Genomic DNA, 25,315 nt, shown 5'->3' with positions numbered 1-25,315 from the left:
TGTTTTACAGAGGGAATGGGAGTTGGATCGATTAGAAGGCAAGGAGAAGAAAGGGCGAACATTGATCTTGCTCGCTAAGGCTGAGGACAACATCGGGCACTGGGAGCTGAATCTTTCCACCTTGGTGGTGTTTAACGTGTTTTCATTTGTGCAGGTTGTTCGTGGTCAGATATCCTTCAGCTTGCAGTGTGCAATACCCGCAACCATAGAGATCTGCGAAGAGAGTGCTGGTCAAGTAATTCCAACCAACACTAGTCGAGTTACATTGGCCTTTGATGCAGTGTTTGCACGTCTTGATGCGTACAACTCGCAGTCCAACCAAACCTTGGTTCACCGGGCATCCGCTCACGATCCACCCATAGGGTTGAGACGTCGCTTGTGTGACCATTGTCATGGAAATCTTGCTGTCCGTAACATGTATCTACCACCACCACGAGTTGTCCTTGTTCCACACAAGGATGTTATGATCATTCTACGCTTAAGAAGGCAACATGCAGGCTGCTTGGTGACTATACACATGCTCTCATCACTTTTGTTTTGTAAGAGAGTCATGATTTGGGGACAAATCGCCTTTAAGAGGAGGGGAAATGATACCAACTGATGTGAAACCCTGATCTAGACAACCAAAACACCATGGCTTAGGCAGCGGAAATTTGACCCAACTAATCCCTAGAAGTCACGAACAATTTTGATATTATCTCAACCCGTAACTACTCGAATTAACGAACCAAATTGGAGGTAGTAGAACGCCACAATCAAGGAGATACTCGATTGATAAGTTCGGGTGAATAACTTGAGAAGATTCTCAAGTATTCAAAGGAAGCTCTCTTGCCAAAGAGAAAGTGAAAACTCACTAATCGTATTTAATAGCCAAAAACTGATCCCAAAACAAAGAGGAAGTGGGGCTATTTATAGCCCTTACAAGTATTAACCCTAATACAAAAATTGACCAAACTACCCTACATACTTAAGGAAGATTTTGGGCCTCACTTACTAACAAATGGGCCGCAATTAAACTAGCTTAATTACCTAGACTTTCTAAAGCGAGAAATAACCAAAATCGACGAGAAAAATCAAATAATCCTACTAAACTCAAGTATTCGTGCAATCAACTGGTCTTCACTTGAATCTTCCAATTCCCCATGTGCTTGAATGGCCTTGGTCTTTATATTCTCATCATAGGGTGTACCAAGTCACCCAAAAAATGTGGATTTAAATGTAAAACCTTTTTAGATTGACTCCAAAATCTACAATAAATCAGAGAAAAATGGTTCGGGGGTCACAGTTGAAGAGAGGGAAGGCAAAGACAATGTCTAAGGCACCCTCTCAACCTAGCCTAAGCTAGTTGCATGATTTAGTCATGATTTTCCTAATTTCTAACCAAAAGATGTATCGCATTTGGATGTAACTAATATGAATGCAATCCTCAACCTAATGAGGAATCAAAAGGGACAAATATCTCTTAGAGGCTCGATCGGACTAAATCACATGAGTTGTGATAGCCAAGGATAAGCCCTCCAAGAGGTCACGAGTAATGCTAATGATGAAAAAATGAATGGAATGAATGTATGCAATGTGAAAACATGAGCTTGTGTGAAGTGAAAAAAGTAATAATAAAAATAATAGTGTGTAAGTGGGAGTGTGCAAATGGGGGTGCAAGGTGAGGTATGTAAAGTGATAGTGTGAAGTGCATGTGTGCTCAGTGGTAGTATGTAAAGTGCTAGTGGTAGAGTGAGAATGTGTAAGATAAGAGTTGTGTGAAGTGAAAATGTGGAAAAGGGGATAGAATATGAAGTGAGAGTGCAAAGTGATACTGGATAAATGAAATGCATGAACCCTAGAGGAATGCAAGCAAGATGGGTACGGGGAGACCCTAAATCATGACTTTTGATTTGCCTTTTGGTTAGAAAAAGAATTGGTGATATGTTTGGGGAAATGTTTATGCAGATATTCTACTAGTGGAGATCATCCTTATGCAGCAAGATCTGGTCATGGTTAGTAATTACTAGCAAATTTTGTGATTTTCTGCATTACAATTTCACTTTCTAGCTAAGTTGATTACTTTAAACTATGGTTGGTTTACAATTTGCTCTCTTCTAAGTGCATACCTGTCTATCAGCAGTGGGTATTACGCACTTGCAAGTAATTTTTGGGACAATCTTCTCTTATTTGATATTACAGAATCTTCTCACAGCGATTCTGAGAAGACATTTGCAATTTTATTGGACTATTAGCTGGTGTAGCTCTAATTATCATATTAGCAACTTTCATGAGAAGGACGTTTGGTGAAAATGGTAAGTTTTGCGAATTAGATTTACCTTGATCACTTGTCTAATTTTTCCTAGCATTTGATATCCAATAATTTTGATAACTCACTTTGATTCTTTTCCTTTTCCCTTTTTGCAGGTAAATAAATAACCATAGATCCCTCTTGCCAAAGTAACCTGGAATTAACCAAGAATTTCAAGAATATTTCTTCCCCGACTTATTTTTTTGAAAGCCCTTTTTCCCTTTTTCTTTTGCTGTTGCCCTTCACCTGCGTTTCTGTTTGGGGATTTGCTTTATGCTTCTATGCGAAAGGAGTTACAGATCGTGGATGAAATCAAGACGGAAAAGATGCCTCTAGATTCTAGGGATATGTGTACTCTGAAAGCAAAATTCAAGTTAAAGATGGTTAAAAGAGGGATGCCAAGATTCCACCCTTTTCTCCACTTCAACAAAGTTGTATCGTCCAATGTTAAAAAGTGGCATATTCTTTTGTAAAGGAGCAAATGGCATAGTCTGCATGGTGCTTTTCATCCTTTTATCGTTCAATTGTCACAGCAATTTTTTTTTTCCTGGCGTTTCTTGTTCATTCATTTAACTTAGGAATTGCATAATGCCATTTTCTGATCAGTTTGAATGAGAGTCCTTCAAACCTTGCCTGCAGTGCCTTGAGAAATTAATACAATATATTCTAGACCACCACCACCACGGCAATTGCTACAAACACCTTGAAGCCTTGAACAAAATACTGCCTGCAAATTTTATCTTAGTAGACATAAATAGCCAAACAACACATACATGTATATATAGAAACAGAGAATCACGGAAAACAGAGATCATCAATAGCATGCGCAAGGTGCATAAGATCAAGATGTAGATGTACTGTGACTATTTAAGAACCTTTGGAGCAAAGGCCAAAGACAAAAGGACACTGCAAAAGCTGACTTGATCACTTGATAATTTGCTAGTTGATTTTGTGGGCAGCATTATGATACAATAAGTCTAGGCATTTCCTGGAACTTAGAGCGAAATCCTGTAAGTTTCAGGGTTATCCCCTGCTTAAAAGCTAAAAGGAGCCTAAACTTCTGAAAATCTTCTGCTATAGCTGAGGCAAAATATTCTTGATTGGGGTACACGTTGGCCAAGATTTTCATCAGAATCATTACTTCATGCGGATGCAACATATATATCCTTCCTCCGTATCTGAGTTCTGAAGCTTAAGTCCATACAACGAAAATCTTATGCAAACATAGGACTTCATGGACCATACTATATATTACCGAACATGTAGATGAAACTTTCATGGTTCTGTCATGCTAAAATTGGCAAACAAACATTTGCTCATGTTTTTCGGTTTTAAAATTTGCTCATGGTTGGCTTTTGCATGAGGCTACTAATAACAGCCAATGAGGGAAAATAAATTCTCAAAAGACTTTTTTTTTGTTTGTGAAATTATTATATGTTTAGACCCCTAGGCAAAAGAATATGGAAACCTTGTTCTATTATTTGGCACTATCTTTGTCGAGCTTAAATATAGTGGATGACATGTAGGCAAACTTTTGACTAAAGTTGTTCTTTTTATGGTACTTTACAGTCTCATATAAAGAAGAATGATTCTGCATATTCTCTCACTAATTATCCAAAGCTTTTTTCAGATAATACTTAAACAAACACCAAGAATTGATTAATGGGAGATAAAACATAAACTTTCATGGAAAAAAGCAAGACCGTTCATGCATGTAAAAGCTTTTAGAAACTGTAGAAGACAACCGACTTCACCATCATCAATCATCTCATCAAAAGGACATAACTTTTTGCATGGCTTTATGCTGGAATGAGACACCAGCCAATATGGCGACCTATTGCTGTAAAGCTCAAATGCCCATGTCAACTTTCAATATACAGAAAATTTTAAGGGGTTTAAGCATCTTCAAGCATAAGTGTGTGTGTGTTTAGTAACTGTTTCTTTTCTTCTTGCTTTCCTCTATTGATCCTCTTACTTGGAGATCATGCTGAAGCTGTTCCTGTTCCTGTCTAGAGGGGTAGTCTATGTTTGGGAGAAATTAATAAAACCTCAATAAAAAAGTTGTATCACTATGTATGACTGATCATCCGTTTGATGAGACTTTTGAATCATTCACAAGTTGGATTTGAACAATTAAATTCTAGTAATTCAGATGGATTGATAAATAACAACAATGACAATATTTTAGCTTTGATTCTTGATGAGTTACCTTTGTAGCTAAGGAATACACAGCTGTAACCTTTCCCTCCATAGTCCATACTAGCCTTTCCGGAGGACCATGCAGCTACTTTAGAAGATATCCAAAAGGAAGAAAAACCAATCAAATTTCTTCCAAAAAGAGCATTAACCAAAAAGGGAGAGTAAGGAAGGAGAGCAATGATCAACATTTCAAGCACGAAGCTTTCCCATCAGAACATGATTGATCCATATTCTTTTTGGAACAAGGAAATATATGTGTACATGGACGTTTTTCACAACATACGTAATGATATATTGGCATGCAAGGTACAAAAGCTTTACAAAATTGAGGAAGCAGAAAAAGTCTTTTCCTAATAATAATTTCAGAGATCTCAATCCCTAGCAAAATACTCATTCACGGATCAATGTTTTACTTTTTAATAAATTTCCTTGGTTCCTTTTTTTTTGTTTATTTTTTGTTTGAGCTCACCTACACTAAATGATTTTAAAAACACGAAATGCCTAACCGATAAATACAAACATGGAATCTCCCAAAAATCAGGAGGTGGCTCATCTTTTAATTTGTGCTTGTATATAAGAGTTACGAGTTTTTTGCCAAAATAACACTCTTTCTAAAAAATATTCCCAATGTGATTCACTTTCAAATTTTATTTCCAAATCGATGTTATTGTTATCACCTAATTACCCTGATTGCCATGTAGGATAACAAGAAACGAAAGCTTTAATCTAGTTTATAGTTTCCAATAAAAACTAAAAATTTAAACTGTTTTATTATAGAGGCACAAGAAAATTGCATAATTTTGATAATTTCCTTATAATTATTTAAAATAAATTTTACCATTATTGACCTTGCTATTATTGCTCTCTGCAATTTTTTTAAATGTATCAAACTTATTGCATATAGTTTTCAAAAATTAATTTGCAAAATACAAAAATTGCAATGAACATTATAAGCAATAACAAGAAAAAGTTACAAAAACTTCAAGGCTATCATATTTTTTTATGTTATGCTTCCTACTCCTTGAAAAGAACTTTTACAAAAAGTAATCAAACTATTGCAATTAAGATAATGCTAAAGTTTCTCAAAAGTAACACAAGCCATTAATTGATGTTGAATAAATGTGCAAAAATACTTCAAGTATACGAGATTATTTGATTATGTTATAGAGAGGCACAAATGAATATGCTTATATTGAGCATGAATTTATGTTGTTACGTAGTTTTCCTCTTAAACATTTTATCAAACACACGGTGTGAGAAATCATTTGTTAAAGCAATTAGTATTCAAAATTTTTTGAAGGCCATAGGAATGTTCAAAAAACTACACAATAGAAAAGACAAGAGAATAATCTTCATTTACTTTGAAATTATCAATTCGAGGAGAATATTTTCATCTACAAATACAATATCAGGAATGATAATTAAGTCTTAGATGTTGTTAATATAAATATTGGCTTTTAACAATTACATTTGACAAGGAAAAATAACGAAAGGACACAAAATAATAAAGAAAAAAAAAGTGGGAAGGTTCAGAGAGAGAATCAAGGAAGATATTAGTTGGGAAAGAGAGATAGAATGTGCCTCTATCTCTATCCTACCACATATGCAACCTATATGGAAAAAAAAGAATTATAAAGGTAATAAATTTTAAAATTAGGTTACTTTGTGTATATGTTTCAAAAGAAGAGTTATTTTGGCACTAAACTCTAAGATTTACTCATTAAAGATTAATATTTCTTACACTGACAGTTTATACACTATCAGCGTTTGATGAATGATAACTACGCAAAATTTGAATTTGAAATTCAATTTTTACATATTATCATGGATCCAACGGTGATAGTGTATGTGCTATCAGTGTATATAAAATTTATTCTATTATTAATAGTACGTCACTCAAAGTAGGAATTTTCTTTCTTTCTGTATGTGAGGCTATTGCTTGCATTTTTTCGCATGAATTATTTAAATAATTCGCACCTTAGCAATTTTAAGTGGACCAACACATGGGGCTCTAAGAGTTGGGCTACCCATTAGTACACAAAATCTTTGCTCATGCTTTAGTCTAATCAGTCCCCCATTACCTATCCAACACAATCCATTGCTGAACGAGATCGAACGTTTTTCAGGCAACCCAAAAGAAAGTAGGAAGCAGACACCAGAGTCTATCAAGAATTAGAATGGGCTTGTTGTTGGAAGGGTTATCCATGATATTATTGTCAATGGATCTAAAACGAAGCTCACAGAGTTATTGCGCAATCCACATGGAGGGAAACTCTCATCTTCTCCAAAGTGCCACATCCCATGATTCCCATCCCATCAGGATAATGCTAGAGGCCTCCAGAATCCAGTCTCTCTAGAGAATCCTATACCTACCCTCTTTAAATTTAAATTGCAAGTTTCTGTTTTGCACCTTTTGGACTGAATTCCTTACCCATAAAAACAGCTCGAAAGGATAGCAATAAAGCTAAGATAAATGGCTCTATTTGGTGACCCCTTCAGGCGATTTTTCTGGAGTCCCACCATTTATCGCACGTCCCCAGGGTCTTCAGCCCTCCTCGACTGGATTGAATCCCCAGATGCCCACATCTTCAAAATCAACGTTCCAGGCCAGTAATAATTTCGATGGCTTGCTTCCTCTTTTTTTTTTTTTTTTTTTTTTTTTCTTGGTTTGGGCTTCTGTAATTGATTACTGATTTTGTTCTAATTTCTTTAAACCGCGGTTTTGAACAGGATTTAGCAAGGATGAGATAAAGGTACAAGTGGAAGAAGGGAATGTATTGGTGATAAAGGCGGAAGCAAAAGAGGAGGGTGGTGGGCAGGGGAAGGAAAAAGATGTGGTGTGGCACGTTGCCGAGAGAGGAGGAGGGATTACAGGAAAGGCAGCTGGGTTTTCCCGGGAGATTGAGTTGCCGGAGGATGTGAAGGCGGATCAGATCAGGGCAAGTGTGGAGAATGGTGTGCTTACCGTGGTTGTACCAAAGGATACAACTCCTAAGTCTTCTAAAGTCAGGAATGTTAATGTCACTAGCAAGCTGTAGAAGAAATATGATGCACAATCTCGGTGTACTTTAATCCATGTTTAAAGGGCATGCTAATGAAATCCAACATGGAATAAGGGACTATGATGTTCGATCAAAGTGTTGTATACCAAATTCTGTTTTTGAGTGCTAGAGTTTGAAATGGAAGTTCTCTTTAAGTTAATCATCAATGCCCTGAATTTATACGAGCAAAGCAAATTGGTTGTGTTGGACTCGGAGCGAGATCAGGCAGTTATTAGATGAAAAAGGGCCAAATATCAAGCAGCTTGCAAGTAGTAACGAATCAAGCTAAGACAAAAATGGAAGCAATGGTCCGAGATTTGAAAAATCAAATAAATCTATCGTGTTTCGGTTCAATTTTATCAAATAATATTTAATTTATATTATAAGCATATTTTTTAATTTATTTTATATATTTTAATCATTTTTTTATCCTTATATCATCATATATTATCAAAAGTGTTATAGTAATTATTTCAAATTATACGTTGTTCAATCACACTCAAGAATCCTGTGCAACATTGAATGGTGGTGCAAGAGTTTCGAATGTTGTACTCCCTCCGTCCCACTTTGATAGTTCTGTTTCTTTTTTTACACAGTTTTAAGAAAAATTAGTTAACTTTGTTGGAAAAGTAAATTTAGATTGCTATTTTTCTAAAATATCCTCACATTAAATATGGTACAACTTTATGGGAACTTGAATTGATGGTAAAAAAAGAATCAACTCTCAGTAAAATGGGGTAGGTGTATAGTAACAATTGATTACATTGAATAAGGGTATTTTAGAAAAATTAAAATACAACTACATTTTTCAATTGGAAAGTGGACTACAATTTGGGACAGATGAAAAAGGAATACAGGACTATCAAAGTGGGACGGAGGGAGTAGTACATAGAGATTTTATGCAGTCGTGTGCGAATTTAATGGCTTGTTGAGTTAATATAGCAAATAAATTTAGCCAAAAATTTACTCCTTTTTTTTCGGAAATGACAGCTATTGTATAACATAATATATCCTCATGAGGGAGGGGGCGGACCTAAAAAGGTTCAGAAGTAATTTGGAAGGGACTGAACCACCATCGAACCAAACGGGTGAATCACCACCGGACCAGACGGGTGCGTAGTGCACCCGTCTGGATTTTTTGAAGCCAAACCACTTTAAATGTGGGATTTTGATGGGAGGCAAGGTTGCCTTGATGCCTGGGTGGTCGACACTGCCGAAAGGTAATTTTTGCTCCTAAAAAAGGACACAATGACTCAACAAGCCATTAAATCCACGCAGTTGCTACATTAACTCAACAAGCCATTAGATTTGCACACGACTGCATAAAATACGTGCCAATACTTAATTTGAGTGTGACGTTTTAGACCAGAGAAGTAGACCAAAATATATTTTGAAAAGCCAAGTTTAGAAATTCTCGTTTCAATTGTTATTTCCAAAAGTTTTTGCAAAAAAAATTGTAATCCATCGATTTAATATGATAATTAATTATGAGACAATTAATTATGATAAATATGCTCCTAAAATTTTATTTTTTGTGTTGTACTTGTACACTTGATAAAAGAACAGAAAAACTGAAAACTTGGCAACGAAGAAAAAGAGGAAAAGGAGAACAAAAAACATCATCATTTAACCGCATCACGCAAAATATTACGAATAATACTTGTCCTCTCATCGACTTCCACGCCTCCTTCCACTCTCTTCTCTTGCTGAAAAATCACAGAGATCTAATCGGCATCAACCTACCCGAATACCCAAATACCGGAAATGGCATTAGAGTGGGTGGTGCTAGGCTACGCTGCTGGAGCTGAAGCAATCATGCTTCTACTCCTCACAGTTCCCGGTCTCGACCCTCTTCGCAAGGGTCTCCTCTCCGTGACCCGCAGTCTCCTCCGACCCTTTCTCTCAATCGTCCCGTTTTGTCTGTTCCTGTTAATGGACATCTACTGGAAGTACGAGACCCGACCCACTTGTGAATCCGCTGAATCCTGTACCCCATCTGAGCATCTCCGTCACCAGAAGTCCATCATGAAGTCCCAGCGTAATGCCCTCCTCATCGCCGCCGCTCTCATCTTCTACTGGCTGCTTTACTCCGTCACTGGTCTGGTTGTTCGTATCGAGCAGTTGAACAAGCGGATTGAGAAGATCAAGGCTCAGGATTGAGCGGCAATTTCTGATTTGTGGGTTGGTTTTAGTTTCCGTTTTTAAGGAAGCCCTTTTGGGAATTTCATCTATGATTAGTGATATTATATGTTATGATGTTGATTTTGACCCTCGTTTACTGTTAATTTCGAATTTGGTAATCTGAGCTAGTAGCTTAAGACCCAAGATTGATCAATCTGATATCTCGGTTTGTCTTAGTTCTCGATTATAAGGAATCCCTTTTGGGAATTTCATCTCTGGTTAATAGTGGTTTTGGATGCTTTTGTGATGATTTAGACTCTTGTTTATGGTTAATTTCGTATTGAAAATATGAGCTATTAAGATTGAATTTATGGATTGGCGGATTATATCCATCTTTTTCTTATAACTGTGTCTATTGTGGGGCTAGTTGGTTTTGTATGCGATGATGGTAAAAATGCTGTTTGCGAAACGCATATCTTAATCGTTTTGCTACAGTGCTGTCATTTCTGTCTATTGTTTGTTAATTTGCCTGTTCGTAGTAGTGCTTTAACTAGTTCGGCACTTGTTGCTGAACTCACGAAGTGTGTGTAGCTGATAGCAAAGAAGAAATATCTAGTTGGCCTCAGCAGGTCATTTACGATTTTAGTTTATATTTTCTGTGAAGCAGTTCTATTGTGTTCCTGAGTACCAAAACTAGAGCTGATGTGGTCTACATGGCAATCTCCCAGCCTAGGATGCTCGATAATTTTTTGGAGAGAGTTTTTCCTACTTCTTTCTTTTATACAAGCTCATCAAGTTATTTCATTTTATATGGGCTGGGGAATTTTCTGCAGTTCTCCTTTTTTGTGAGGGATATTAGGAGAACTGGCAATTGATCACCCAGCTTCTGAGCTTATGGCGGATACTATGTTGCCGTTACATACGCAGTTCTATAAATGAGTTTGCTTAGTGGCATGGTCAGTTTCTGCGGTGGGATGAGTTGAAACTGGAAGTGTTATAAATCCTTTCACTTTAGTTTAACATCACTTTTTGGAGAAAACACGTACATTGTCGGATGAAAAAGGTTACAAGAAAATTACAAATCTTTTGTCAGATACAACTAGCCCTTCCCAGATTGTGCAATGGCAAGAGCCTCTTGCACTGAGTGTGTCATGTAGTATTTCCAAATAATCATTTTAGTTTCCTTTTCATGTCTTTCCCCTTTGCAATCCACTACATTTTCTGCCTGTGTTGGCTTTTTGATTGAAATTTGAGTTCGTCGTCTATTTTTTGAGGTTTCCTTTTAGATGCATACTGATCCAGGACACTTGCTGCATTGATGTGCATTTGAATTGGGGAGTCTTGCATAGTGTTTGCTAATTCCTTGCTTTAGAATTGTCGAATTTGTTTGCAATGTTTACATCAGTTCCATAATCTCAGGTGCTACCCGTTCTTGTGCACAAAAGGTTTTCCTATGACTATTGAATTGGAGCTGAGCATTTCTTTGTTTCTTAAGATAGGGTTACTTTACAAGTCTTCTTGATGAATGGTCATATAGCTCACTCCACAAACTTTTTGTTCATCTTATTGCCACTTTTTGGTTGTTCCCTTTGTCATCTCCCTCCCGCCCTAGGGCGCATGTGCAATAAAGAATATGTAGGTAAAGAGTGTCGGAAGGTACCTCTGCTGCTATTTTTGTTAAATTGGAAAGTGGCTGAACGTCTGAGTTAGGGATTACAGAAAGATTAATGGGTAGAGGATTCATGAGTATGCTGTTAGAGCAATTTGGTTAGGAGTAGTTCAGCTGGGTGCTGGATACGTCTTTTACTGGAGTCAGCTTTCTTTGTCCAGTCGCAAGCCACGGACTTGAATGAGTGATCTACTACATCATGATATCTAGTAACTTGAACTGCATGATTGATGCTTCTTCAGTTGCTGATTATAGTTTCTTTTGCCTGAAGAGGAGAAAAAGAAGGGAGGGAGAAAGAGGAGAGGGAGGGGGAGGGGGGGGGGATTACCTATCAGGCAAGGTCGTTGGGTTGTTGGAAGAGAAGGGCACGACCCCCCCAAAGGGTACCAATCTAGGGATGCAACGGCGGGGGCCCTCCCCCAACCCCCCGCCCGTTGCCTATTAATTCCCCCCGACCCCCGCCCTCCCGCCCCCGCCCCAGACCCGCTCGCCCCGCTTCCCCCGCGGGGGCACCCGCGAGGTTAATAAAATTGTCCTTGTGGGGTTAATAAAATTTTATTATAGTTAAATTTTAATAAATAATCAAGTACTCAAATATCAACACATCATCAAGTTAATATTCATTGTAATTTTACAATTGAAACTCATAAAAACAATCAAACAAAAGTTATTTGAATACAATCCAACATAATGAAATAAATACAATTAAAATAGTCAAGTTTTCACTTTTGGTACAAATACAATCACTAATTCATTATTGTGTTTGTGTTTTTTTTGAAAAAAAAGTGTTATTCTATTAAGTGTAGTTAGAAATTTAGTATAAATGTATTAGTAAATTTAGTATAACTAATTAATAAATTCTATTAGTAGACATGTCTAATTATTCATATAATTGATAATATCAATTATTTACATACACTCAATATACCTTAATATAATAATCTAAACTAATAATATCTTATCATAGTTATAACTATTAAATTTACAATATTTATATATATTTATTTATATATATATATACTTTTTTTACATACCCCTGCCCCATCCCCCGCCCCGTTTCTAAACGGGGGGAAAAAATTCCCCCCCGCCGCCGCCCCGAGAGCCCCCCACGGGACGGTTGCCCGCGGACACCCGCTCCCATTGCCATCCCTCGTACCATCATCTGGACTTCTTTAAAACGTGTAAACTATAATTGAAAGAGCTCAAAATTACATATAATAGTTGGCACTTATTTCAGAAGGCCTCATATCCAACGAATGCTCCATCAACTCAATTGACATTTAATCTTTGGCTACATTCGAACATTTAATCCACTTTAGAGCAAAATTTTAGACGGATGCAAGATTCTGGAGCCATCCAGAGTCAATTAAATGAATTTCGACATCTGAATGCTCGGCTACACGACTAGGCTAATTTCAAATCCGCGAAAGCATCCGCCGTTGCAATCGCGTGGTTGGAGTTCGATATCTTGTCCTGCATCATTTTACAAAAAGTTACGTTGATGCATGGTGATCAAAATAGCCTACTCATATGCTGCAGTCCATTCATCAGCATGTATACGACGATGAGAAACAAACGATAAAAGTTGAGCAGAATTATGGGATTAGATGGTCTTGAAAACAGAACATTCGGAGAGGAAGGCAACCTCGGAGGGTAAGATGAGTGGTTCTCTTGCCATACCATAGCGTTTATTATTATGCCGAAAGCACCATATTGTTGTTAATGAAAGCACAACAACTTGATCCACCATACACCACGCTCGATCAGTATAATGGGCCGCACCGGGTCCAAAGCTAGTTATATTCCCTTGAGTCAAAAAATAGCGTTCATCATTCTCGGGAGTAGAGAGAGAAAAATACTGATCATAAGGTTAACACACTTTTTTTCCTTTTAATTTTTTTGTAAATGGAAGATTTTGATCCAAGACCTTCTATTACAATCCTTCTTCCATTACCAACCAACCCAACTCTCCCACTAACCCAACACACTTAAGTTTCATTTAAAAAAAAAAAAAAAAAAAAGAGGACACTTGAGACTCCTTTTAAGTAACACTCCTACTTATAATTCTTCTCGCCTTATTACCCAATCCAATTCACCAAAACACTTAATTTTTATTAAAATAATAATAAAAAAAGGCGACACTTAAGGCTCCTTTTAAGTGACACTGGTTAGACAAATTGTTGATTTTTTTTTTATATCTTTAATAAATAGTGTTCATAAAATATTTATTGGACCGACCTTGGACGCTCATTGAACAAATCTTTAATGATACACTTTCTAAGTTTCTTTTTTTGGTGTTGGCAAAGGTGAAAATAAAAAGGAAAAGTGCTATAAGTTTTTGGGAAAAAGATACTGAATCTGTAAATGGTAAGTCTAGCGTACATGACGTATACTAACTAGTGCATGGCAGCACAGGGAATGTCAGTCAATCTATTAGTATGAATTTAAGCAACAGAATCGATTAATCATGCGTCTTTACTTTCCCATTTCCCAATGTTGGCTCTTCCCAGTAATTACTTGTAACCGAAGGAACATATTAAGCCTATTCTCCTACTTTCCTCATAATTACGCCGCTTTTCATTGATTATCAAGCAATCAAATTCACACTACATTCGTGATTTAAGGGGATATAAACGGTCAATAATCAACGAGAACAGCTTGGAAAAGTCGGTAGTATATTCTATGAGCGCATCTTCTTGAGTTTGGACTGCTTATCTTTCAAGAAATGTAACAAAAAGTTTGTCGCACAGTCTCAAGTTATGGATACTCCATGTAAAGAATCTTTGCCTCCAGTCGCAGGGGCAAAGAATGGCAATCATAATCATGCACAACAAAATCAGCAGATGCCAAGGAAGTGGAACCAAGAGCCTTTGAGGGGACAACAATTCCGGCCATGGTGTGTACGTGAACGGACAACATGTGGTGATATCAACGGGGATTATGCAGAATGATAATTCTGGAACCCGTTTTATTTGCCAATTATGCATGGGAATGGATTCTTGTTGGGCGAATTTAGTGCAATAGATGATCTCAGTATTCGTTGGTGATCAAATCATATGGAAGTCAACTTTTGAACCCTTGAATTCGTTATGCCTCAGATTCTATAATTCAGTATTTGCGTACCTCTTTGTTAACTATTTCTTAATTTTATTGTTATTGCATTGTATAGTTTGCTTTACGTGATCTTACTTTGATTGAACCTGCCCTTCACCCCAAAGGGAAAAAAAAAAAAAACTAGAAACTAGAATGGCAACAATGTCACATGCTAACTAATATGGGCTACTGCAATTAGCATTATGGGCCTTGCCCAGAATAAAGTCTTACTATTTTCCACTCGGGTGGGCCGAGAGATATGCCTTTGGATCAATTGGAAGACACGATGGTTGGAATACCTTGATCTTGTCAACCCTCGCACATTTTCTTGACATCGGGAAATTTTGCTCAAGGCGTTTCTTGAGATTTGTCGTAATAATTATATGTGTTTTAATTTTTTTTAACAGTATATTAATTAGCCTTCTCATCTTTAATCTAGACTAGATTGTAGTCGCATAAGTTCATTTTCATCGCCATCAAAAGTTGTGTGTAAACATCAAAATTACCTTTACCACAACAAGAACACAATGACAAGACCTCAAAATTTACTAGTTTACTTTCTTACTCTGAAACTGTTATGGTTAAATTTGTTTAGTTATATAAACACACGAAAAGAAGTGATTTTGACCAAACTAAAAGTGATCCTTTGTATTCATCCTAGCCTAACTGAGGCACATAACTTTAAATTAATAAACAAATGCCGACAATGCCGAGTAGGTCTTAGTCTCGTGATTAAATTTAAGAATTTGGATTCAAATTATCTTCTCCGTTCTCGTTTCTTAAATCCTACTTTCTGTACTTAATAATAATAATAATAATACTAATCAAAGAGCGAGAGCTAAGAATGCCATATAGAAACTCATAAATCTTAAACTGGCCCATTTTATCTTTGAAAGAAAATCAAGATATTGAAGTGTCAATTTTGAGACAATGACAACGAAGTCCCACATTAGGGAGGGGGGGGGGGGGAGATATTTGAGATTAGCATTAGAGAATGTCACGTAGGAGAAGAGAATAATTGAAGGGAGCGGGGGCGGGGCCGGTGTTCTTGAACTGTAAATGGGGCCGCCCGTAGAGAATAAAGGCAGTTGAACCGACGTTTTGGTTTTGCTGCCTAACCAATCAAGTTAAACGTTGGGATTTTTTATAAGAGCATATTTGAGACGCAGCTCTCAAAGGCCGTTGTAATGTTAACTTCCTTTTTGTTCTTATCAAATTGATCCTCCTACCGCCCATTGCTGGAAAGAGTCTTCGCTCTCTCAGTTTCAGCTCCCCAATTATGCATTGGTTTACTACCTTTCTCTTCTCCCTTCCCTTTCCCTTCTACAATTACAGTAGTGTTGCACATCTCTTTGTAGGGGATACAAGATCACACTAATGGCAAAAAAAAAAAGATTAAATGAGAATAATATATTAAATAAATACTTGAGTAGAACTGATCCACAATACCCGTCTAGGTTTAGGCAAGCATTTTTTGGTTTATTGAATGGAAGGGGATAAATGTGAAAAATTAGGGGTGAAGAGAAGTCAAGCTAAATAGTTTCATGACCCTTCTTGTGGTTCTACATGAATAGTAGTACTACAAGACATTGAGACAAATTTGTTCTAGAAAAATGCGAAAGTTTGCAATAGTTGTGCACCTTTTTGTTCATCATTCATTTGTATGATTGTTAGATTTTCATTGCAATGATAATGGTTTCAATAACTCACCATGTGAAAAGTTTTGTTTTTCTCTTAGAGTTAGAGGTTTGATTTGAGTAGGGTTTTGGTCTCCGACTACTAAGAACCTCAACGTGTAGGGATGATTTTAGACATAAAGTTTGGCTTGTCATTATGGTCAACTTTCAGAGTAGAAGGCACCGTCAATGCAAAATTGCAAATCGCTTCTTGATTAGTTGTGTTTTCCTTTTACTTTTAATAAGTAAAAAAGTATTCATTTACCTTGGTCACCAAATTGTTGACTTTGACAAGTACACGTGTTTTTAGGTTCTCGATTTTCAACATCTAAAACAAATTAGCATAACGCAAATTGAGCAAAATTTTGCATGTTGAAGTATTCAAGAAACCTATTGAAACTCTAAGCTTACTTTTTTCTTAGTAAACTCTCCTTATTTTTCTTTTGTTATGTCGTGGAGATATTAAAATTGTGGCATTTGCTCTTTTTCCCCCTAAAACGACATAAACAAAAGTCAGCATTGTCATGTTATTCTGGAAAGTTACAAAGGAATGTTGTTAGGAACATCTGACACCAAGACTCACACAATTGTAAGAATATTACATCACTATCCATTCTCTGGTTTCGGTCTAATCACTTCCGCTTGCTTTCACTTTCTAAGTTTTTGTTGCTATTTTTATTCGTGCGGAACACTGCTATCTTTGCTTAGTTTGTAAATTGTAACCACCACATTGCCACCACCTTGCCATTTAATTGTAACTTTTTTCGACGGGAAAATCTCGTCGGTTCCCCTTCTCTTTAGATTAGATTAGAGTAGATTATACAAATATTATCATTGTGATAAAAATAAAAAAAAATACCACATTGCCCGGCTGTTTTCCCAGTTCATTTGCACCAAAAATAAGACGTTTTAAGTTTTGATAATTAGGCAGGAAACAAGAGAATAAAAGTTGGAGTTGGGAACGAAAAAGAAAAGATTACTTTGGAATCAACTAGGGTTGTCTTCTGAAATTGCAGCTGTATATTGAGTTTGACGAACCTTCCAACCAGATAACAAGAAAACTGAGAGCTTGCGAATCAAATCCGAGGTGACTTCACTAAAACCAGTTGTCAGAGAGATATCTTTGGCCTTTTTTTGTTTTTCTTTTTAATTGTGTTTGAAGGTCCTGTCAATCCTGTGGCTGGAATTTATTAATCTTTTTGTTTATTTAACAAATGCCCAAAAAGTATTAAACAATTTTTGTCCAAACTCCAGAGGACCGGTGATTTTGTGAAGACAGTGGAAATTTAAGTGATTCCAAATCAAAAAAAACAATCAGCAATTGATATTTATTTCAACAATTTGGTTTACTTATGTGGATATCATCCAATTGCAAGAAAGATTGATTTTTTTTTTTTTTTGGGTACAAAAGAAAAGTATGTTAGACACACGGTAATGGGTTAACTAATTTCATTAGCAAATGAGGTTGTTTATTATCATTATTATTTCGGCTGAGGCTAAGACCCTAAAAATTAGAGTTTTTGGATTCAAATTTCTCTACCCTCTTCGCTTCTTAAGTCTCACCATTCATGGCTGAAATTTTTTTTTTAAAAAAAAGATAATAAAGAGTTTTAGAAGCCTGTATTTTCATTATTTTGGATCCTCGGGGCAAAATTCGAAATTGCATGCTTTAAAAATACCTGCAGAAGGATTGAAGAACTTGCTCTTCATTTGTTTTCTATCATTTTTCGCTCTTAAAGAATTTAAAGATCGGAAGAAATAATGGCAATGGACTATGCAAAGATGTATACTTAACTAATCAATATAAGAAAATAAAAAAAGATAAAGTCATGTTATCAATTCATAGTTAATATTGCCAACCCACAGATGCATCGGCAGTTACAATTCTGCAATTTAATGTATTCTTAACCCAGTTATTTATTGTTATTTTTTTTAAGGAACATGTAACTGTAATTTGGAAAAATAAAAAACTCTAACTTCAACTGTTCAAAATAACCAAACTTCAACGAGATGATTATTCTCTGACATTTATATATATATATATATATATATATCTCTTGAACAGTTTAAAAGAAAAAAAAAATCCATATGGTTCAGTTGAAAATTGATATGTGTTTTGTAAGACAGATGATATCTGGATATTTCTCAAAAGGTACATATTCAATTGTTTGTTATGACACACTACTGTATTTCCAATTACAACTATGATGTTTTAATCCTTGACATGGATGCATCACTAGACAAAAGCACAAAAAGGTCTTTTTTTTTTTTGTTTCAATCAGCAAAAATATAAGAATAGGATAAAGATTTGTTGCATTGACAATTTGAAATGAAGTAGTAATAAAATCTTAAGCCCTATTTGATTTTGATTATTTTCAGAACCTTTTGTCAAATGTTATACTTAATATTTTCTAACTCCATTAAATCTAATAATTTTTCAACTCAGATATATCTGTGATTCATAGCGTTATCTTTCTTATTTTATATCTTTATTAAATCTAATGATTTTTCATATCAAATATATATGTGATATGTTCTATATATTTTTTTATCATTAGTGACGAAGAAAATTGTGTTGGATGATTTTCAATTAATTTATTAATAATATTGACTTCTGTTTTATCCAAAAAAAAAAACGCTATAATTTAACATTTTGGATATGCAGATATATTCCAACGGTTCTTTAGTGTAGACAGTCTGGAAAATTGCCATGCACACTCTTTATCATTTGTCCATTCCAAAAACAGGAAAAGTTTTAAATTGAGGTGGCATAGTTATTTTACCTGGCAGTGGCTTCAGTTGCAATCAACCAAGCTTAAAATAAATTGGGGGAATTTAATGATTTTAGGGTCTGAAAACGACATGAGATCCAACATTGAAGTGGGGATTTTGCAATTTGAAATAAAGAAATGGTGGATCGCCACTCAACAAGTCAACAAAATCGCTTGCTTTGCTGTATCATAGTAGGCCTTCTAATAGTTTAATGCTTTTGGGCTATAATTGAACATAATTAGTTGTCCATAATTTTCAATATTTAACCATCTACTGAACAATTTTTAGATTAATTTTCCAGATTTCAAGGAAACAACCAATTCTCATTGGCCATTTATATATTTATGGAATATGACACTAAACAGAAGGGGGGAAAAAAGCATAATCCAAGTTTACCACAAGCCTTGAGTTGAAAAATGGAATCGACTTGAAGAACTAAATTAAACTTAAACCCTGTGAAATATGTTGAATCGCATATATTTTATGCTTTTGCCGGCGAGGTGAGCCCTATTAACCAATTTTGAACTCACAAATTATACTGTTTAAGTGCACATATTTTGCATCCCTTGATTTTAGACACTTTCTTGATTTAATTTTAGGATTGCACATTATTTCCACCTTATTTACACACACTGATTTGTTTGCATCATTAACACATTTTTCAATCACCTTTTTGTCTCACATACATCATATCAAAAAAGTGTTATAGTATTTTTTTTTTTACAAAATTATCTTAAATAATTTACTATCCAATTTTTTAAAAGATTAAACAGCTAATCCAAACTGAGTAATTACTTTAGCACTCTGAACCAATGCTTCTGGATAAACTCAAATTAGAAAATTTTGGACTTGAATATATGAAATCTTCCTCATTAATCAAGATACGTTTATCCAACTATCAGAGATAGAAAGTAGAGAATTTCCTCATATTACATTAGGCAAGTTTTAGATATGCTTCAAAAGAAAATCTTACACTCATAGATGTTATATCATATGGAATTAAAGTGCACCTTAAATACTTCCTTTTTCTTAATACCATAATACTATAATAAAGGACTAGAATCTCAAATGTTTTTATTTCTATAACTCGCAAAGACCTTTCCTTTTATTTTAAATAGAATTTGAAATAATGGGTCTTCTAATTGCCTATTTATACACATAAATCATGCTCAACCTACCATATATATATATACTGTATACATATACTAATAATTATTACTTTTATTTGCATTTATATATGTTTCCTAATGAATTTTACTTTTCTAAAAAACTTAAAACCCAAAATATATCTCAACTACCGTTACTCCTAATGCTATGTGAGGACACAAATTCATATTTATTGTCCTCTCCATTTAAACACTTTCCTAAGTTAACGGTAGCCAAACCTAAAAGATAATAGTGAAAACAAATTTGAAATTGCTTCCAGGAAGTTGCTTAGCTTGTGAATAAATCACAACTCTAATGACGTTTATAAACCTTTAAATTCTAAAAACTTGACCTCAAATCAAAATTTTAGTTACTTGGGATTTTCACTTGCTCCCACAATGAAAAAAAAAGAAAAAAGAAAGGGAATTCCAAAAAAATGAAAAAAGAAAGAAATGTTACTGTACAACAGAATCGCAGTAGTAAATACCAGTAATTACTAAACGAGTAACCCATCAAAAGGAGAAAAGCAACGAAAGGGTAAAATTAAGAAAATTGAGACAGAAAATACGCAACCAATCCCAATTCAGAAACTTCCGTTTCTTCTTTCTTCCCTCTCTTTCCTTCCTGTCTTTACTGTACTTTCCTTTTCCTCTGAATGGTTGTATTTCTACCATTGTTTGAACTACATTGTACCCTTCTCTCTCTTCTCTCTTATCTTTTCTCTCTTCTCTCTTCAACAGAGACAGAGGCAGAAGATGGTGGAAAAAACGACAACATAGGCAACATGAAACCCATCCTCTAGTCCTCCTCAAAATTCCCGAACTACTCATTTACTCCTACTTCTACTTCTCATCAACAACGTTAAAGTTGTCAACTTTTACCCGCATTCCAATTATGGCTGCTAAATTTACTTGCATCAGAGTTATCACCGCCGCCATTCTCTTGATTCTCCTCCCGGCGACTATTTTCTCCGACCTTTCTTCCGATCGGGCAGCTCTTTTAGCCCTCCGCTCCGCCTTGGGCGGTCGCTCAGCTTTATGGAATGTCTCAGAACCCAATATTTGTTTGTGGGCCGGTGTTACTTGCTCCTCCAACCACTCCACCGTTATCGAGCTCCATCTCCCCGCTGTGGGACTCTCCGGCTCCGTTCCGCCCAACACAGTCTCCAATCTCACCAATTTACAAACGCTAAGCATGCGTTTCAACTCTTTATCCGGTCCTCTGCCTTCTGATCTCAGCAGACTATCTGATCTTCGGAACCTTTATCTTCAGCACAATTTCTTTAGTGGGCCGATTCCTGATTCTCTCTCCACTCTAGCTAATCTTGTTCGGTTAAATCTTGCTGACAATAACTTTTCAGGGCCTATTCCGACTTCTTTTGAAAATTTGACTCGTTTGGCGACTCTTTACCTGGAAAAAAATAATCTTTCAGGGCCAATTCCTGATTTGAATTTACCTGGTTTAGTTCAGTTTAATGTGTCTAACAATCAGTTAACTGGTCCTATACCAAAAGGGATTGCGGAAAAGAATCCCAAGAGTGCATTTGAGGGGAATCCGCTTTGCGGGCAGCCCCTGAATGATCTTTGTGATAATGGGGTAGGACATTCGACTAAGAAGAAAGGGAAAGGTTTATCAGGGGGTGCAATTGCTGGGATTGTGATCGGTTGTGTGGTTGGACTGTTGCTAATTGTTTTGATCTTGTTGTTTTTGTGTAGAAAGAGGCGTGAAAAAGGTGGGGTTCGATCCAAGGTTGAAGGTGGGACGAAGCAGAGTGACGTTGAGATGGCGCGCGAAAAACCAGGAGAGGGTGTAGAGAAAGATGGAGTGGGAGGTGGATTCGCGGCGATGAGTGCCAAAATGAAGGAGAAGGAGAAGGGGGAGGCTGGAGGGAAGAGCTTGGTGTTCTTTGGGAAAGTTGGGAGGGGATTTGATTTGGAGGATTTATTAAAGGCATCTGCTGAGGTTTTGGGGAAGGGAACATTTGGGACGGCATATAAGGCAGGGTTAGAGACAGGGATTACAGTGGCTGTGAAGAGGTTGAGGGATGTGAGTGTGAGTGAGAAGGAATTCAGGGAGAAGATCGAGGTAATAGGGAAGATGAATCATGTAAATTTGGTGCCTTTGCTGGCTTATTACTATAGCAGGGATGAGAAGCTTCTTGTTTATGATTACTTGCCAATGGGAAGCTTGTCTGCACTTTTACATGGTAAATAAGCACTCATTTGCAATCCTTTTTCGGAATGATTTACTAACTTTTCTTTCCTTGAATTTTTGCATCTGTTTGGAGTTCAATATTTGGCAATGGTCATTTTGAATATGGTGGTTTTATAATCTTTTTCCATTTTCGATGAATCATTGCCATCTTTTCATTTCATCTTCTGTTGTAAAAATGTGGTTAGGATCTTTTTTTTTTTTTTCCATGAACCCTTTGACTTTCTCAAGCAGGATATTTTTCTTCTGTTCTCATGATTCCTTTCTTTAGATTGTTACTTTTAGGTATATTGGGGTTGCTGTATCTTTATTGTCTTATATGCCAAATGTGGTATTGAAGATGGAAGTAGAATTTGGCGACTAACTTCCTGAAAACAGATCGAGGAGTTGATTCCACGTGGATGGATGTTATAATACCTGTTGTTTACATAAGATCATAATTAATGGTTTTAGGATGGCTATCTGGAAGGTTAATTATTTCTTCTACTAGTTTGTGAAATTGATTCTAATTATCAGAGGATGGATGCCACCTGCTGCAATATTTGATCAATTTTGTGCTGCTCTACAGATAGCTTTAGAACTCTCACTTGGCAACCAGCTTGCTTTTCATTTCCTGATGGTAATCAACTCAGAATTAATGTTTAAGTTACATGTAAGTGGTCACCTACTGTAATTTTGTAAGCAATCTCTAAGACTTGCTGCTTGGGATTAAGCATCTGTCCATGATTCATTTGGCGACAGTTCTGCCTATGTGATGTTACAAAGTTCAAGACTTCTTTGAACACATGAATATGGAAAAATAAAATAAAAACGTATTGCAGGCATGAGTCCCCCGCCCCCCACAAAACCAAAGGGCCCTCTTTCCTCTTGTTTACCTTCTGTCCTCCTGAAAACATCTGTGTCACCGATCTTTTGGTCAAGAAATACTTTTCAACATTTGTAGTTTGTTTTGTTGGATATGCCTCCACAGTCTGATGTCTTGTTATTCCTTGTGCCCAACGTTGTTGTAGGCAATAAAGGAGCTGGTAGAACACCATTAAATTGGGAAACAAGGGCCGCCATTGCTCTTGGAGCTGCCCGAGGGATCACATACCTCCATTCTCAGGGCCCATCAATTTCACATGGCAACATCAAGTCTTCAAATATCCTCCTCACCACTACCTATGAAGCTCGTGTTTCAGATTTTGGCCTTGCTCAGCTTGTTAGTCCCAACCCTACCCCTAATCGTGTTGCTGGCTACCGGGCACCGGAAGTTACAGATCCTCGTAAAATCTCTCAGAAAGCAGATGTCTATAGTTTTGGTGTATTGCTATTGGAACTTCTGACCGGTAAGGCTCCAACTCATTCACTAATGAACGAGGAGGGCGTTGACCTCCCAAGATGGGTGCAATCAGTTGTTCGAGAAGAATGGACAGCTGAAGTCTTCGATCTTGAACTCCTAAGATATCAAAGTGTTGAGGAGGATATGGTGCAGCTCTTGCAACTTGCAGTTGACTGCACCGCTCAGTATCCTGATAAACGCCCTTCAATGGTAGAAGTCAGCAGTCGAATTGAGGAAATTCACCGTTCTAGCTTACAGGATCCAGCGGCCGACATTATCGACGAAACAGAAGAGAAGCAAGCGTAGTTTTTTTTCTTTGAATCAAAGCAAAATTTCTCTTGGTTACTGGTTCTTTGATTGTTAGATACTACTTGATTTTATTGTTGATTCTTGGAGTTCTTTCAGTGAGTTCAATTGTGCATCTTCTCCCACCCCTTCCTACAGAGCCAGTTTTCTTTTTTCGGTTAGTCGTCTTGTATTTTTGTTTGATATCTGTTTTGGGATTTAGACAGTATTCTTTTTTATTAGCATCAACTGTACAATAAATGTCAAATTTCTTTTTTTTTTTTTTGGGCTGCAGATGAAAGTATGTTGGAACTACTCGATTTCCACCTTTACATTCGATATCTCTGGTTCTCTCTCTGTGTCTGTAATTTGTGTACCTGTCAGAAAAGACGACTGATTAATATATGACATCAACCAGCACTGCCATGTGAGTGTATTCCGCAAAAGGCTTTCAGACTATTAGATTAACGTCTAATTTCTGCACAAACGTCAACTTGATTTTGAGTCCAGCATAGTTTTCATTCAACAGATCCCATCTTTATATTGTTCTTTTTGTTTTTGTGCTAATTGTATGCAAGCAAGACCCCAAGTTACAACCTAGCCGGTGTGAGAAAAATAGGACAATATAGTGGGCTTACATATGTTACCTTGTCCGTTGGAGTACAAGTAATGAGTCGTACAATTCTTACAACTGTGCAGGATGGGATGGGATGGGATGGGGGATCCATCAGATATTTCTTGACATTTGCAACGCATGCTAAAATGTGTTTCTGGGTAAAGGGATAGCAAATGATGAGCAGTTTCCACAGGTCTGGGAAGAAATAGCTGTCGTTTAAGAGCTTCAAGTCTCTCCGAGCAGTTGATCAGTCGAGGGAAGTTGTGAAATACACAACTCTTTAATCCAAAGAAAATGTCAACTCAATCTTCCAATTAAAGAAATGGTCTGTATCTTCTCACGTATTTTATTGAAGTCAGAAAGATAACTGGGTCGTTGCATCTAATTTGACGCCTTTATTAACTTCCCCCACTCAAAGAATTCATCAATTTGAACTGTTAACTTTGGCTACAGACAGAAGAAGTATTCGTCTCACCCTTTCCATTTGGTCTGCCAATCACCTTAACCCTTTATGCTTGGTAAGTAGTTGTGATTAATGCACTTGTCATGGTTTCACCTTCTTAGAGGTCCTATTCATACCCTTTCATTGTGCCCTAATTAAGTCAATAGTACATTTTGGTGGGCTTTTAACGTCCCAAATTTCCTACATCCTAGTAAAACTCCATAATCTTCTAACTTACGAAATCACAGAAGTTGAATTTTTGGAGAAAATCCCTGTAGAAATGAAATGTTGGCCAAAATATTCAGAAATGTCCGTAGACAAGGATTGCTATTTCGGAGCTGAACATTTTGAGGGATTTTAGGATTCCGAAAAGTTTGATATATAATTCAACTTCGTAAGAAAAAAAAAAAGAATTCATCAATTAGAAGTTCAA

The 25,315-nt window shown here is 36.4% G+C and overlaps 3 protein-coding genes and 1 long non-coding RNA gene across 4 annotated transcripts; all 4 read left to right on the top strand.

Annotated features, from left to right (window-relative positions):
• Positions 1–2,219: 2,219 nt before the first annotated feature.
• LOC113778316 lies at positions 2,220–2,835 on the top strand. The gene is made up of 2 exons (XR_003469248.1): positions 2,220–2,294; positions 2,407–2,835. It is a non-coding gene; the product is annotated as an uncharacterized LOC113778316 (long non-coding RNA).
• A 3,916-nt stretch (positions 2,836–6,751) lies between these two features.
• On the top strand, positions 6,752–7,697 carry LOC113778072 (15.7 kDa heat shock protein, peroxisomal-like). Its single transcript, XM_027323333.1, has 2 exons — positions 6,752–7,095; positions 7,220–7,697. The coding sequence occupies exons 1-2, from the start codon at positions 6,963–6,965 to the stop codon at positions 7,525–7,527; spliced, it is 441 nt and encodes a 146-aa protein (XP_027179134.1). The 5' UTR covers positions 6,752–6,962; the 3' UTR covers positions 7,528–7,697.
• A 1,465-nt stretch (positions 7,698–9,162) lies between these two features.
• Positions 9,163–9,958, top strand: LOC113777746. The gene has a single exon (XM_027322934.1). It carries the CDS (start codon positions 9,295–9,297, stop codon positions 9,688–9,690), a length of 396 nt encoding a protein of 131 aa, XP_027178735.1. The 5' UTR covers positions 9,163–9,294; the 3' UTR covers positions 9,691–9,958.
• Positions 9,959–20,632: 10,674 nt separating this feature from the next.
• LOC113778558 (probable inactive receptor kinase RLK902) lies at positions 20,633–24,106 on the top strand. The gene is made up of 2 exons (XM_027323999.1): positions 20,633–22,213; positions 23,229–24,106. The coding sequence occupies exons 1-2, from the start codon at positions 20,902–20,904 to the stop codon at positions 23,843–23,845; spliced, it is 1,929 nt and encodes a 642-aa protein (XP_027179800.1). The 5' UTR covers positions 20,633–20,901; the 3' UTR covers positions 23,846–24,106.
• Positions 24,107–25,315: the final 1,209 nt, after the last annotated feature.

This window comes from Coffea eugenioides, chromosome 7 (genome assembly GCF_003713205.1).
Source record: "Coffea eugenioides isolate CCC68of chromosome 7, Ceug_1.0, whole genome shotgun sequence".
In the NCBI taxonomy this organism is placed as follows: Eukaryota; Viridiplantae; Streptophyta; class Magnoliopsida; order Gentianales; family Rubiaceae; genus Coffea; species Coffea eugenioides.
This window is presented reverse-complemented; position numbering and strand designations above follow the sequence as displayed.

What these genes read in the sequence shown, in the direction of transcription:
- LOC113777746 (XM_027322934.1), top strand. Translation starts at nt 9,295, where the DNA reads ATGGCATTAGAGTGGGTGGTGCTAGGCTACGCTGCTGGAGCTGAAGCA.
- LOC113778072 (XM_027323333.1), top strand. Translation starts at nt 6,963, where the DNA reads ATGGCTCTATTTGGTGACCCCTTCAGGCGATTTTTCTGGAGTCCCACC. An exon ending in CTTCAAAATCAACGTTCCAG is followed by an intron (nt 7,096 to 7,219) that starts GCCAGTAATAAT and finishes GGTTTTGAACAG; the next exon opens with GATTTAGCAAGGATGAGATA.
- LOC113778558 (XM_027323999.1), top strand. Translation starts at nt 20,902, where the DNA reads ATGGCTGCTAAATTTACTTGCATCAGAGTTATCACCGCCGCCATTCTC. An exon ending in CTTGTCTGCACTTTTACATG is followed by an intron (nt 22,214 to 23,228) that starts GTAAATAAGCAC and finishes ACGTTGTTGTAG; the next exon opens with GCAATAAAGGAGCTGGTAGA.